General features: G+C 43.8%; 1 protein-coding gene across 1 annotated transcript in view; it reads left to right on the top strand.

Moving 5' to 3' along the window:
- The window catches only part of PPM1H (protein phosphatase, Mg2+/Mn2+ dependent 1H), a 288,777-nt gene that overhangs the window by 143,153 nt on the left and 130,371 nt on the right, over nt 1-15,253 (top strand). The window contains exon 4 of the mRNA XM_025402759.1: nt 2,066-2,178. Within this exon, the coding sequence (XP_025258544.1) occupies nt 2,066-2,178 (113 nt within the window). The remainder of the gene's footprint in view (nt 1-2,065; nt 2,179-15,253) is intronic.

The raw sequence follows: 15,253 nt of genomic DNA, 5'->3' as shown, positions 1-15,253 counted from the left end.
TGGGGGTATCACTATGTTGCCCAGGCTGGTCTTGAACTCCTGGCCTCAAGTGATCCTCCTGTCTCTCTCTCCCACAGTATTGGAATTACAGGCATTAGCCACTGTGACTGGCTTCCACTTACTCTTTAACCAGTATGATATGCCTAAGGTCAACCTCTTCTGTTTCCAGTTTCCCATTGGTGATTTATCCTTTTTATGTTACCATCTCTGGCCCCTAGAGCAAAGCAGTTGCTGGTAAATGCTGGAGTCTTGACTTCTCTCCCCCTTTTCCATGAGGAGGCTGGTTGAAGCAGCTGAGCTCTAACTCTGTGGGATTCTCAGGATTACAATAGTGGCCTGACCCTACACCTGCCAACACCACCATCAGCGTCACCATTTCTTCCTCTTCTTGTAATTTTTAGCCAGCCCTCATTTTCCTTCCCTCTGCACAAAAGTAGTAGATTACCACTGGAAGATTTGGCATTATTTTAGCCAGGCATTCAGTGTATCTTACTAACTCCGATTTTTCTGAGGTAACAGAACCTTTGCTTCTGTTGCTAACAGAATTTCACAGATATCTGTCTTGATGATGTCAGTGTTGGTCTATTTTTAATATTAATTTCTTGGGGAGGCCTCATTAGGTGGCAGGTAACAACACAAGCTTTGGAAGACAGCCAGGTTGGAATCTAGACTCTAGCCAGGTAAATATGGGCAGGCTACCCCCACTTCTCTGCAACTAAACAATGAGGTTCCTAGTGATGGTCGTGAGGACGATATGAGAGTTTGAGTATAAAGTGCTCAGCACACTGCCTGACGTAGAGAAAGTTCTCAATGAATGTTTCTAATTATTATGAATGTGTTACCACTGTAAATTGGTGGCTGTGGGAAAAGTCAGGTCTGAGTTCAGAAGCCCTATAAGTCATTTTAAGTCATTTGAGTCATTATAAGTCATTTATAATTTAAGTCATTTTAAGTCATTTATAAGTCATTATAAGTCTTTGCCCTATAAGTCATCGGTTGACTCCTGCCTGTGTTGAACAGAAGACATCTTTCTGTAATTTATCTGTAAAAGAGACTATTTATCCAAGATTTTGGAGTTTAAAACATTGATCAAGTCTGGGCTGGGTATGGCGGCCTAGCGCTTTGGAAGGCTGAGACATGATTGTTTGAAACCAAGAGTTTGAGACCAGCCTGGGCAACATAGTGAGACCTTGTCCCCACAAAAAATAGAAAAGTTAGCTGGGTGTGGTGGCTGCATAGACCTGTAGTCTCAGCTACCCAGGAGGCTAAGGCAGGAGGCTTGAGCCCAGGAGGTCAAGGCTGCAGTGAGCTATGATCATACCACTGCACTCCAGCCTGGGTGACAGAGCAAACCTTCTCTTTAAAAAGGCAAGGCTGGGCGCAGTGGCTCGTGCCTATAATCCCAGCACTTTGGGAGGCCGAGGCAGGCAGATTGCTTGAGCACAGGAGTTCAAGACCAGCCTGGACAATGTGGGAGGACCCCATCTCTACAAAAAATACAAAAATTATCCGGGCGTAGTGGCACACACCTGTGGTCCCAGGTACTCGGAAGGCTGCGGTGGGAGGATCACTTGAGCCTGGGAAGCAGAGGTTGCAGTGAGCTGAGATTGGGCCACTGCACTCCAGCCTGGGTGACAGAGCCAGACCCTGTCTTCAGAAAAACAAACAAAACAAAACGTTGATCAGGTCCAAGTACTTGGCATTCTCAGCCTCTCTGGTGTATGTTTCACATGGCAGCTCATGCAATCCACAGAGACTAAATTTTCCATAAGCTGTGATATTTACTGAATACAACTTACATTTCATTTGCATTTTTGTCTGATTGTTTCTGTTTGCTGTCTATTGTTTCCTGTCTCTGGTTCACAGATGGTCTAATATGTGGCAGTTTTATGCCAGTGTCCTCTCCAGAAATGCTCATTAGGTGGTAGGAAAGCAAGCACTAAAGATTTTTCTAGTCCCTTCTTGAAGCACATTCAGAGTCTGATGACTGTAAAGAGAGTGAAGGTGAGAAAGCTTTTGCTATACATCCTACACGATCCAACACTAACTCTGTTTTATTCTCCAGGACCTACAGATAGAACGAGAGAGGAATTCATATAATATATCTGGTGGCTGCACGGCCCTCATTGTGATTTGCCTTTTGGGGAAGCTGTATGTTGCAAATGCTGGGGATAGCAGGTAAGCAAATGAGCTGTCTGATTCTTGCTAATTTCTAATGCCTTCTGATGTTTTTATTTTGTCTCAAAAAATTAAATGATTAGAAATAATTAAAGACAGGCCTTCTACATCAGAATGAAAATGCATTTAAGAGCAATCAGGTTGATATTACAAGGTAAAGGCAGTCTCTTACTTATGCATGTAGCAGTTCATGTACATGTCTGTGATAAATCTAAACCAGTAGTATTCAAATGTTTTTTTGACTTCAGAACCTGCTTCTCAATGAAAACTTAGCAGGAGCATATGATGTGAGACTGATGAGGAGGAAGGAAAGGGATTTGAGTGCCTTGGGTGTTTGGAAGGGAGCCTGGGATGACTCCCCAGTTGACTCCATTTTTACTTAGTGACTTTGCACTGTTCTCTCCCAGAAGCTTCTCCTTTTATGCACATTCCTATAGAAACTGCAGTCACCTCATGTCCGGGTTCAACTAAAGGAAATTTTGGCCAAGAGATCGTTGTTAACCCTTCCTTTATCCAGCATTGCCAGGGAATGAGATACATTTATGTTTTTATTTCATTTATTTTTTAAAAATTAGAGACAGGGTCTCACTATGTTGCCCAAGCTAGACTCAAATTCCTGGGCTCAAACAATCCTGCCACCTCAGCAGCCTGAGTAGCTGGGATTACAGGTTGCACCACCACACCTGGCAGTTGTGATTTTCTTTTCAATAACTGAAGCTTCTTCACTTTTGGTGTGGGGAATTTTTAAATTACAGATTTTACAACAAATATTCTAACATGTATTACACACTTCTCCACCACTTTCATAACAAAATATGCTGGCCTGAGAGTGGGACCTCTACCAAAGAACTGACTCTTTATTCTGAAAGTAGTAAAAGTACAGGACTTTTCCCCCCGCTGAAGGGCTGTGAAGACTCTCATTCTTCTTTCCCCTTCCTCTAGGTCACATGGCTTTTGTGGGCTCTCCTGCTTGCTCCACCCTTTTTGAGGTCTGATCCCACCCCTTCCCTTTCCCCTTCCCTGTCTCCAGCTTAAGTTGCTATTGCCTCTGCAGCCCAGAACACCAACTCCCTTGAGGCAATCAAGAAATTCACCTTAATTTTACTTCCATTTACAAAGCAAACTTAGGCTGAGGCAGCCTCCATTCCTCCTAGTAAAGCATCCTTTCCCAGGAAAGATCCTGGACAACAAGGGGCGAACTGACCTGGCAGCGGTTTTGGGGGCTTGAACATTGGTGTTTGTGAAGATCTGTTGATTTCAAAAGTATATATGTGGTGATATAAACATATATATATGTTTTACAACAAATATTCTAACATGTATTACATGAAATGTAATTACATGTTCTAACATGGAAGAGGTGGAGAAATGTGTAATACATGTTGTAAAAACATATATATTTACGTTTCCTTGTAAAATTCTGCCCAGTAAATGGAAGTATGTGTAAAATGCTATGCTTACCCTGTGGCTGCTGTTCCCCTGTGTCAGGTCAGGGTTCTGACAGGAGACAGACTCCAACTCAGATGGGTCAACTGCGAATGAAGGAGGTAGAGAGAACCAGCCAGGAGTGTTGAGGTCCCCAGGAAGGAGTTGACCACCCTGAGGAACCAGGGAAGGAAACACTGTAGCAGAGCCAAGGATAGTGGGAGTCACTAATGAGGGACCACTGGGCAGGAGCTATTGGAAGAAATGGGAGGAGAGACGCTGACTTCTCTCTGCCCGCCCTCCCATCTCTTGCCCGATCTTCCCATCAGCTGACGCCAGCAGGAAGCCAGCTGACGAGTGGCCCAGGGAGGTCAGCCTGCCAGGACACAGACATAGGCCAGGACAGTACCTCCAGGATGGGGACAGATGGAAAAGAACCAGCACATCTGCTACTCCTCTCCCACCCCAGCGTTTGAGCAGCTTCAAAGACAGGAATCTTCGGTCTTCAGGGGCTTTTAAAACACACTGAGGGGCCAGCCCCTGGCCTCTTGTTCAGTTCCTGATCTTGAGCTGGTTGGGAGACAGAGGAGAGCAGCAAAGGAGGCAATTCCTCTTTGTCTGCTCCAATTGAGTAAGACCAAGTGGATGATTCAGCTGTTGCACTCACGTTCACCTTTTGCGTTTATGTCTGGTTTCCTGTCCTTTAAAATGAGTTTGCTTCCTGGCTCACTTGGGGACTAAGGAAGTGACTGAGTGCCTTGCTCCTGGAAACAGGCCCACCCCTACCTCCCAGGGAAGCGCCTTTCACCAGATGACCTGAGTCAGAAGTTACCTCAACTTCCTGGCTGGAATACCTTTATGTTCGACTATTCTTCAAGACTCAACTCCTCCCCAATGCCTTTTTCTCATTTTTAAACATAGTTTCCTTCAAAGTTCCAGGCTCCTTAACAGAGCCAACTACCTAGCCGGGGCTTCTAAGCCTGTATCTCAGAAGCTCCAGTCCTCTGTCCAGGGACCTGCCAGTCCCAAGTGTTCATCTTCTGGGTTCTTGCCTTCTGTTGTACTTAGGTGCCCATTTCCAGACCAGACTTCGATTTCATCTATAAAGGCAGTGGCATTGAACTAGATAATCTCTAAAAATTATCCCACGAGGAGTGGCACTTTTAGAAAGTAAAGTTGTAAACGTTTATCTTTTGGTTATTTTATATTTCTTAGAATTTGTTTTGGGAATGTTAATATAACTGAAGTTCTTGGTGTTTCTAAGTGTTCATAAAAATATGATGTTTTGGCCGGGCGCGGTGGCTCACACCTATAATCCCAGCACTTTGGGAGGCCAAGGCAGGCAGATCACGAGGTCAGGAGATTGAGACCATCCTGGACAATATGGTAAAACCCCATCACCACTAAAAATACAAAAAAAATGAGCCAGGTGTGGCGGTGCGCACTTGTAGTCCCAGCTACCCGGGAGGCTGAGGCAGGAGAATCACTTGAACATGGGAGGCAGAGGTTGCAGTGAGCCAAGATTGTGCCACTGCATTCCAGCCTGGGCGACACAGTGAGACTCTGTCTCCAAAAAAAAAAAAAAAAATATGATGTTTTACATGTTATATCCAATCATTTGAAAAGCCTAACAGATACTTTTATACTTAATAAAGCCATAACACACACACACACAAAAAATCAAAAAAGCAGTATCTCTAAAACCTAATAAGCTTAATGATAAAATACTACCTCTAAAACCTAATAAACTTAATTATGCTTACAGTATTCTAGCCCCAGTATCCAGATATAAATTTGGGGTTTTGTAGTTGATTATTTGGTGTGCTTTTCACATCTGGGTCATACTTCAGGAAACCTGAGAACAATGTGAGTTGGTATTTTTATGCGCCATCTGAAGGATCATTTATATGATGCTTACTAGCGTGCCATTCGCAGCTCTTTTATAAACAATAGATACTGATACCATCTTATAGGATCATTGTCTAGTTTGCCATACTAATAATATAGGTGTTTGAGCTTACAGAAATATTCAATTATTCCCAAGAAACAACAGCTAAGTGAGCTTTGATCATATCTATAGAAATGTAGGTCCATTATCACTGATTGACGAGCAGTCAGGAATCCCAGGGCTCAGTTTAAAACAAATGCTTAGAGCCGCAGAAGGTTCTGGCAACAGGGTCCTGATTAATGAAGTGCTAAATTTTCTTCTTTATTGCTAGATATTAGCTGTCATGTGCCTTTTTTTTTTTTTTTTACATCTTGACAGTTTTGAGAGTAAAAAATCTTTGTTATATGTTCACTGCCCCCATAATTATTCACACACAAGAAAAGAGAAGCTTTGCCCTGGTTTGATTTGGGAAGCTGCCAATGGTCAGGAACTAAGCTGTGTATCATCTGATTTACCATCAGACATCTGCACACTTAGGAGTTGTATTCAGGAAATGTTGCCTGATGCTATTTGTGGCTTTCTGGGTTTTTGAGTCAACGACCATGCCACTCAGAGGATGTAGGACCATTCATGTAGGATGCTCCACAGTGACGCGGGTACCTGATCCATGTGGTCTGTTCCATGCCCTGATAGAACTTGCCCTTCTACTCTGCCAAGCTAACCAGCCACAGAGGCACATGCAGTAACTGCTTGATGCATGCCAGTTGCTTTATTTTTCCTGGGCAAAGGCAGCCAACTCAACACCTAGGGGATCATAAGGGACCAGGAAAGAAGCAGATGGTGGGTGGATTTTCACTTCAGGCAAAAAATGAACCAGTAGCATGCAAATGTCATGCAAAGCAATATGCAAACTATCACCCATTGTGTTTGAGTCATCAGCTCCTTAGGGCTCTGACTGATTCTTCAGTTTAGAAGGTGCTTTGACTCCATTTTAGAGATAATTTCATTTCATCTCTAGAGAACTAAGGTACCGAGGAAGCGAAGCCATTACCACGTATTTTAAACAATGTGTAAAGGTTTAGCAACTGAGACTGGGTGAAGTCACTCAGAGTTTTAAAAAGCGTTTAAGATTCATTAAATTCTTAATTCTACTCTTGCCAGACTTGTAGTAACAGTGACACTAAAACAGCTAATAAGCACAAGGCACGTATTAAATACTATAACAGAGGATCACATTTAATTATCTCAATAATATAGTGAGAAGTAGGCACTGTTAATACCAGTTAAATACAGTTTACCAATTAATAAACTGAGGCAGAGTGAGGGGAAGTGGTTTCCCCAGGCTTGGGCAGCTACGGAGGAGCAGGGCCACCCCCCCGCCCAAGACTGGGAGTTGGATCTGATCCCCAGTCTCTGCACCGTACCCTGGGATTTCCCATCCATGCTGAGACTCACAGGGTTTTGTTTTTCTCATTTTAGCATCTCTAAATAAAGAAGTTCTCATTAACATTTTTTTCTTCCTGTTTTTATGTGAAATAGTGACACACCTTATAATCAATGGCATCTTAGTTTTCACCTAAAATGGATTATGGAGTGAGTGGAAGGATGCCTTAGAGGCTATTTTAAATGCACTGCAGTTGTCGACAAGATAAGCTTTGGATGGTCCAATTCATCCATTTATAATGTAGAAAAGGATTTTTTCTCAACATGAGATCTCCCATCTCATTCCAAGAGTCCCAAAGTTCTGAGACTATTTTAAATGTTGTGTTTTTGGCCGAGTGCGGTGGCTCATGCCTGCAATCCTAGCACTTTGGGACGCTGAGCAGTAGGAGGATTACTTGAGCCTAGGAGTTACAGACCAGTCTGGGCAACATGGAAAAAACCCATCTTTACAAAAATATATATATACATTAGCTGGGTGTGGTGGCTCACACCCGTAATCCCAGCTACTGAGGAGGCTGAGGTGAGCAGATCACCTGAGCCCAGAGATGTCAAGGCTGCAGTGAGCTGTGATCATGCCACTGCACTCCAGCCTGGGTGACAGAGTGAGACCCTGTCTCAAAAAATTAAAATTAAAAATAAATGTTTTCATTTTGATCGTAATCTATTGAAAATAATATAAGCATTTTCTGATTCTATAAATGAATGCTACCATAAATTCAGACTTCCATTGTGTTGTGCTTATAACTTCTTTGGAAGCAAGTGTCTCACTGACGTTTTCGAATTGAGCCCACAGACTTCTGGGAATAGAGGGTCATCTTCTCGTGCTTGAGAGTCTCCTAGGAAAGGGTAGGGAAAGTCGAATGTGTTCATTCATTAGCTCGGTAGGACAGGAGTGAACGGCGTTCCATGAATTGTCCCTGAACGAAGCCAGCAAAGTCCAGCCAGGATGGTTTTCTTTCGTGTATCTTTCACTCCTTTTTAGTTTCCCACAATTACCCCCCATTAGAGTGAAAGCTTTCTCTATTAGTTCAAAGGTGAGTTCCTTTGACAAGTCTGAATGTTCCTGAGGACAGGAGTTAGGTATTAAACAGGACTTAACGTTTCTAAATTCAAAATCAATTACACATCTGTGGCATCTTCTCTCCAGGTTTCTTCCTTAATGAAATATTAGGTAACTGCCTCCAAGCCAAGGGCATGCAAAGAACTATTCATTTCTTCTTATGTCCATGGATTTCACCAACAGCCAGTACAAATCCTTTCTGAAGCTCTTTTTTGCTAAAAAGTGGTTCATCTATCCATACATGCCAGTGAGCTCCTGCTCTGATATTAGCCTTCCTCTGAGTTTGGAAATATATTTGACCTTAAGCCATTAACTATATTAAATACACTATTCTTCTCACTTTCTTTGACATGTATTTGAAAAATAACAGAGAAAAACCAAAATCAACAACTCTTCTCCATTGTGAAAGGTGAATTGCTGCTTCTCCCTTTTATCTGCAGAGCCCCCTCCCCATCTTTTTAGTGTGTATTTCATGTAATCCCTTAGCTATACCCACAACCTGTAGAAGGGATGAGCAGAAAGAAAATAATGCTACCAAATGATCACAAATACAGGCAGAGAAACCAAGTAATGGCTTGAGACAGTCTCTACTTTTCCCATCAGGCCACTTGCTGTCCACACAGAGGGCACCCAAGAGGCCCTTCTCTCTCTGAACTTCCTCTCTCGGGGATTTTTGAAGCTCTTCCTGACACCTCTTGCTCTGAATTAGTGGTCTTCAAAGTGTGATCCCCAGACTGGCGGCAGCATCACCTGGGAACTTGTTAGGAGAGCAGATCACTGCTCACTGAAACGCCGTGGGTGGACCCAGCAGTCTGTGTTTAGCAAGTCCTACAGGTGACTCCGATGTATGCTCCAGTTTAAGAATCACCACTCTAAAGTCTACCCGTGGGCATCTGAGAGAGCTAGGAAGGAGTGAAATATTTTAGCTGTTCCTGGCCTGAGGGTCAAAGCATTCTACTGCAGGCGCACTATAAGGCAGTCTCAGCAAGTCCTGCTGCAGCCAGACACCACATGCAGGGCAAGCTCCGGGAACCCGTGTTTCCCCTTCCACGCTGCAGCCTGCTACATGCAGTGGCGGGCGGGGGTGGGGGGAGGGGGGCGGCGGCGGCGGGGGGGGGGGGGGGGGGGAGGGGGGAGGGGGGGCGGCGGCGGCGGCGGGGAGCTGCCTGTGCCTGGGCCGGCTGGCTGCAGATTCCTTTCTGACAGCCTGACATTCTAGAACTGAGGCCCTGTTCCTCTGAAGAGTGGAATTGGGGTGAGAATTTCTAACACTATCCAGCTCCACATGTCAGCCTCCTCTTCCTGCTGGGTCGTTCTGAAGCCTGAGTAGCTGTGAAGCATCCCACCCTATACCGGCCCTCCATTCCCTTGTCTGGAATGGGTCAGACATGCCCCCGTGCGGACTTTTCATTGTTGGGCCCCTGGGAAAGTGTAGTTGTTGCAGTTCCCCATTCCAACCAAGCTATGCCTTTAAACACGTCCCGTTTCTCTTAGCCCACTGAAAGGCTGAGCTAGGAAGTCTCATGAAGTTCGCAGAATTAGAATATGTGCACTTAGAAATGCTGGCATGAGATTATTGTGATCAAGATAGTCACCTTTTCTATGCCTGGCTGCTGAGCTAGGGTAGAACAGCGGATCAATGTCAGGAGGGAACTTCCTAGTAGAGAACCCAAGGCCCTATGTTTGCCCACTCAAGCCCACAACTGTATAGATTTCCAGGACCTAATCATCTAATTTGTAGGTGATATGAAACCAAGTAAAATGAACTAGCAAGACTCAAAAAGTCCTTTAGTGCCTGGGAAAGTGGGTAAATACCAGGTGAAGCTTAACCACAGTAAAGGTAAAGTATCACACCTGTTGAAAAGACAAAAACCAGCCTGGCACCGGGGTACGGTTGCTCACGTCTGTAATCCCAGCACTTTAGGAGGCTATGGTGGGAGATCGTTTGAGCCCAGGACTTAAAGACCAACCCGTGCAACAAAGTGAGACCTTGTCTCTATTTTTAAAAATGTGTTTCAATTAGTTGGGCACATTGGCACACGCCTGTGGTCCCAGCTACGCAGGAGGCTGAGGCAGGAGGATCACTTGAGCTTGGGAGGTTGGGCTGCAGTGTGCCATGATTGCACCAATGCATTCCAGCCTGGGTGACAGAGTGAGACCCTGTCACCAAAAAAAAAAAAAGAAAACTAGCAGGATAGGGGAGACAGCTTATCAATGGCTCACTTTTTTTTTTTTAATGTATTTAAGTAGACAGTAAATTTAATCTGGTCAGTAGTGTGCTACAGACACCAGAACCTAATCTAATCATAGGCTGCAGTATTTGAGATACAAGGTAAATAATAGCTAATGTTTCTTACTGGCTGGCTTACTTTGTCCGTAGTAAGTACTGTTACTAGTGTCTAGGGCTTTACATGAATTTTACATAAATAACCTCAGTAATCCTAACATCAACCCATTTGGGGAAGTACTATTATTAATGTCATTTTACCTATGAAGTCCCTTTCTAGGTGACATAATTCAGCATGTGTATAGATGAACAGGAACCTTCAAAAGAGAGACTGGAGTGGTGAAGAGATTGGAACTGTTTGAAAAGATGAGGAAAATTCAAAAGAGCTACAGTTTTTTAGCCACATGAAAAGATAACTTTTGTTAATGTAAAAGATCAGGTATTTGTGAAATATGGGGTAAGGTGGTAAGGTTAGCTGTCCAGGAGTCTGGGATAGAAGTGACAGCCACAGGCAGGCAGGATGGTGGTTAAGAGCAGGGAATTTGGACTCAGATGGCCTGAGCTGAATCCTGGCTCTGCCACTAGTATGTGTGACCTTGGGCTAATCTCATGTTTTCTGTACTGAGTGTTGTCAACTGTAAACGGAGATAATGATAGTACTCACTCCTCAGGTGAGGATTAGATGAGCAGATGCCTGGAAGGCCCTTAGCACAGAGCCAGGTGTATGTCAACTGCTCAGTCATCGTTAGCTACTATTACTGTTATCATACTGATCAGGAGAACTGTTTATAGATGCAATAAGCTGCTGAAGGAAGTAGTGGGTTCTTCTTAATAAAAATAGTTGTACATCAACTGCATTCCACTTAGCAAGGATGTTGTGCTAAGTTTTTCAAGGTGCCCATGAAATATTATGTTTGAGGCCCTGTGCAGTGGCTCACGCCTGTAATCCCAGCACCTTGGGAGGCCGAGGCGGGCAGATCACAAGGTCAGGAGTTCGAGACTAGCTGGGCCAACATGCTGAAACCCCATCTCTACTAAAAAAAAAAAAAAAAAAATACAAAAATTAGCCAGGCATGGTGGTGTGGGCCTGTAATCCCAGCTACTCAGAAGGCTGAGGCAGGAGAATTGCTTAAACTTGGGAAGCAGAAGTTGCAGTGAGCAGAGATTGTGCCACTGCACTCCAGCCTGGTGCAGAGCAAGACCTCGTCTCAAAAAAAACCCAAAAAACAACAAACAGAAAGAAATATTATGTCTTTCTTTCTTTTTCTTTCTTCCTTCCTTTCCTTCCCATTCTTCCTTTCTTTTCTTTTCTTTCCTTTCCTTTCGAGACAGGGTCTTACTCTGTCACCCAGGCTAGATTGCAGTAGCATGATCATAGCTCACTGCAGCCTCAAACTCCTTAACTTAAGCCATCCTCCCATGTCAGCCTCCTGAGTAGCTAGGATTACAGGTGCATGCCACCATGCCAGGCTAATTTTTATTTTTTGCAGAGATGGGGTCTCACTATGCTGGACCTGTGCTCAAGCCGTCCTCTTGCCTCGCCTCCCAAAGTGCTAGGATTATAGGCATGAACCATCACACCCAGCAAAGCATTATGTTTCTGTGACTTTGAGGATCTTAAAGAAATAACATGACTATTTTCATTTTTGCCTCTTTCTTTTAAGAGTTTAATGAAGCAGCACTTTGGGAGGCCGAGGCGGGTGGCTCATGAGGTCGGGAGATCGAGACCATCCTGGCTAACATGGTGAAACCCCGTCTCTACAAAAAATACAAAAAAAAAAAAAAAAAAAAAAAAGCCGGGCATGGTGGGGGGCACCTGTAGTCCCAGCTATTCGGGAGGCTGAGGCAGGAGAATGGTGTGAGCCCGGGAGGCGGAGCTTGCAGTGAGTTGAGATCATGCCACTGCACTCCAGCCTGGGGCAACTGAGCAAGACTCCGTCTCAAAAAAAAAAAAACAAAAAGAGTTTAATGAAGCAGTGCCTTTGTCCCTTGCAGGCACTCGTGGACCTAGGCTGAAGGAGGCTCTGACATTTTTAACTCTTGGCTTCCAAGAGCTCTTGAGGCATCTCCATCCAGTGAGACAGAAGGGGACAGAGTGTGGAGGAGCACTCAAGGAAGGGGGTTAGGGGCAAGGCCTGTTAGAGACACACAGCATTTCTGGGTGCATTCCATTGGCTAGAATCCAGTTATGCGGCTTTACTGAGAAGCAAATAAGGCTGCTGGGAAATGTAGTCTAAGTCATGTACCCAGGCCCAAGGGAATTGATTTTGGTGGACAGTTAGCAGTTTTGGCCACCAGTGGCATTGAAAAGGGAATTCTTACTAGGTTCAATTAGTAATAGTGTCTTTATTCAGTTTTTGATACATTTTCCCTTTTGTTCTGATGAAGTTACAACTTGGATATCACTATCATTTTTAAGCCCAAAGACCAATTACCTCTTTTGTTACCTGAATGTTGTCACTGTTAGTTTTAGGAGAGATGCAGTAAGTTCAGCTTTAGCTATCAAAGATAGTGAAGAAAGAGCTGACTCACCAAGATCCACTTTCATCTTGGAGAAGAACACATTTAAATAATGAAAAAGCCTACAGGTAAACAGCATACCAAATATTTGTCTTTGGAAAGTTCATCATAGAAAGCAAGGATTATTTCATTGCTAAAGGAGAAAGATTACATTAATCAGGTAGGGTGTGACTATACTGATGTTTTAAAAACTTCTGTTCTTTGGCGGTTATTTTTAAATTGTCATAGTTACATTGTAAAGATTTTTAAATGATATACCAGTTCAGTTTAATAGTTTAGTTTCTTATCTGCTCTCAAACTGCAGTTCTTCGGTATGTTTTTTGAGTTCATTTCCTCCCATTGATGTCATCCTTAATATAAGATTTGAAATAACTATTATGAATGGATTACTTATATATACACCTCAATCCATCCTCAGTTTGCATATGATAAACTTTTACAGTTCATCGTGCATGTATTACATAGTTAGAAGATAAAGGGTAAGCAGAGTAAAATGTCATGGTAGGAGCAGGATTCAACAAATATTTATATGCCTTCCACGAGCCAGGCATCTGCTGGGCACTGTGCTGGGGAAGCCACCGTGAAGTAGGCAGACAAGGTCTCTGTCCTCTTGTACTTGTAGTCAGCCCAGGTAGGCAGGTAGTCAGGCATCCATATACAAAGCAGTGTGACAGACAAGGCAGGTGTTTCAGGAGACACATGAAGCTCTGGGCTTTACTGAGTCAGGGCTGCCTTGGGTTAAAGGCACACATTTGTAATCGTGTTCTTTGGCTGCAGAAATAGCAATGCTGGTACACTGCATCAACAGAATTGCCTCACAGGTCAGAATCCATTGCAGCAGGATTCTACAGGCTAAGCCCTTTGCTTTCTTATTTCACAGTGTCATTGTGGTTGTGAATAGTGCTTCAATGTATGGCACTTGGGGTCATTTTGTGATATACATGTTGGACGGGATCATACTCGTTTTTGTGAAATATAACCCGCATTGAGCCACCATCAACAGACAATGGTTTATGAAGGTCTTGTTTCCTGATGGGATGTTGATGTTCACTGAGCAGTCCTTACTGGTGTGTGGTGTACAGTTATCAAATGATTTGTTTGCTTCAAGGAGTTAACTGAACAATATGGGCATTTCACCTTCAACTCTGTCCTGTCTTGTTTAAGCAGGGTAATAAACTCTCCAGGCCCAAATATGGTTTAGCTGTTAGTACAGGAAGGGAGGGAGAAACATGTCAGCCCTCAGAAGTGAGCCGGGGTCGTATGAGGTAGAGTGGTGAAATAGAATGATCCCAGGCACTAGGGTTTGGAAAAGCTGGCCCTCATCCCTCTAGAAAATACCTTGCTTTCCCATTTGTGGAAGGGACTGGTTCCTACTCTTCTAGATTGCCATGCAGGGGGCGTGGTTCAGCCCTTCATTCTGTCACCAAATATGTCTCATGCCAGGCACTGTCAAATGCACTAGGAACACAGCCATGAACAAAAACAACCCTGCCTTCAAGGAGCTTGCAAACCAGTCTGGAAAGACAGATAATAAGCAAGGCACATAAGTAAAATGTTGAGTATGCTATTGGTAATAATTTCTAAAGAGAAACACAGGACAAGGGAAGGGACTTAGTAGTCAGGGGTGGGTGGCAGTTTCAGATGTGGTAGCAACAGAAAGTGTCATGGGGGAGAGAGTCTTAGAGTAAGGTCTGAAGGAGGTGAGTCAAGATGTTCTGGCAAATGAAACAGCCAAGGCCTTTGATATGATTTGGCTGTGTCCTCACCCAAATCTCATCTTGAATTGTAGTTCCTATAACGTAATCCCACGTGTCATGGGAGGGGACCAGGTGAGAGGTAACTGAATCATGGGGGAGTATTTTTCCCATGCTGTTCTCGTGATAGTGAGTAAGTCTCGTGAGGTCTGATGGTTTTATAAAGGGCAGTTTCCTTCACATGTTCTCTTGCCTGCCATCATGTAAGACGTGCCTTTGCGCCTCCTTCACCTTCTGCCATGATTGTGAAGCCTCCCCAGCTGTGTGGAACTGTGAGTCAATTAAACCTCTTATTCTTTATAAATTACCCAGTCTTGGCTATGTCCTTTTAGCAGAATGAGAACAGACTAATACAGCCTTGAACCAGGAATGTACCTTTTATAGTTGAGGACCAGACAGAAATGGACCAAAGAAAGAGGGGGTGGTGGGTGAGGCAAAAGAGGTGCAAACAGGGCCCAGGCATGCTCAGTGGCAGCTAGTGCTGCAGTGACCATGGCAATGGCCGTGAGGTCTGAGCTTGAACTCTCCTCTCTTGCTTGACTCTTATAATAACCAAGAGGGGGTGGGTGTGTGTGTGTGTGCACATGCACACATATTTATATATAATATTCATTTTTAAAGCCTTCATTCCATCTTGCACACCAAACCTTAAGTAATTAAATTCATAAACAGTTGGATCTATGTAAGGCCTTAACAACCAACTTGTAAAGTGGTTTATATACGTTAAGCAGTGGGTCCATTGTTGGTACACTTTCCAG

This window comes from Theropithecus gelada, chromosome 11, assembly GCF_003255815.1.
Source record: "Theropithecus gelada isolate Dixy chromosome 11, Tgel_1.0, whole genome shotgun sequence".
NCBI classification, from domain to species: Eukaryota; Metazoa; Chordata; class Mammalia; order Primates; family Cercopithecidae; genus Theropithecus; species Theropithecus gelada.
The sequence above is the reverse complement of the archived record's forward strand: the minus strand, read 5'-3'. Positions and strand labels throughout refer to the sequence as shown.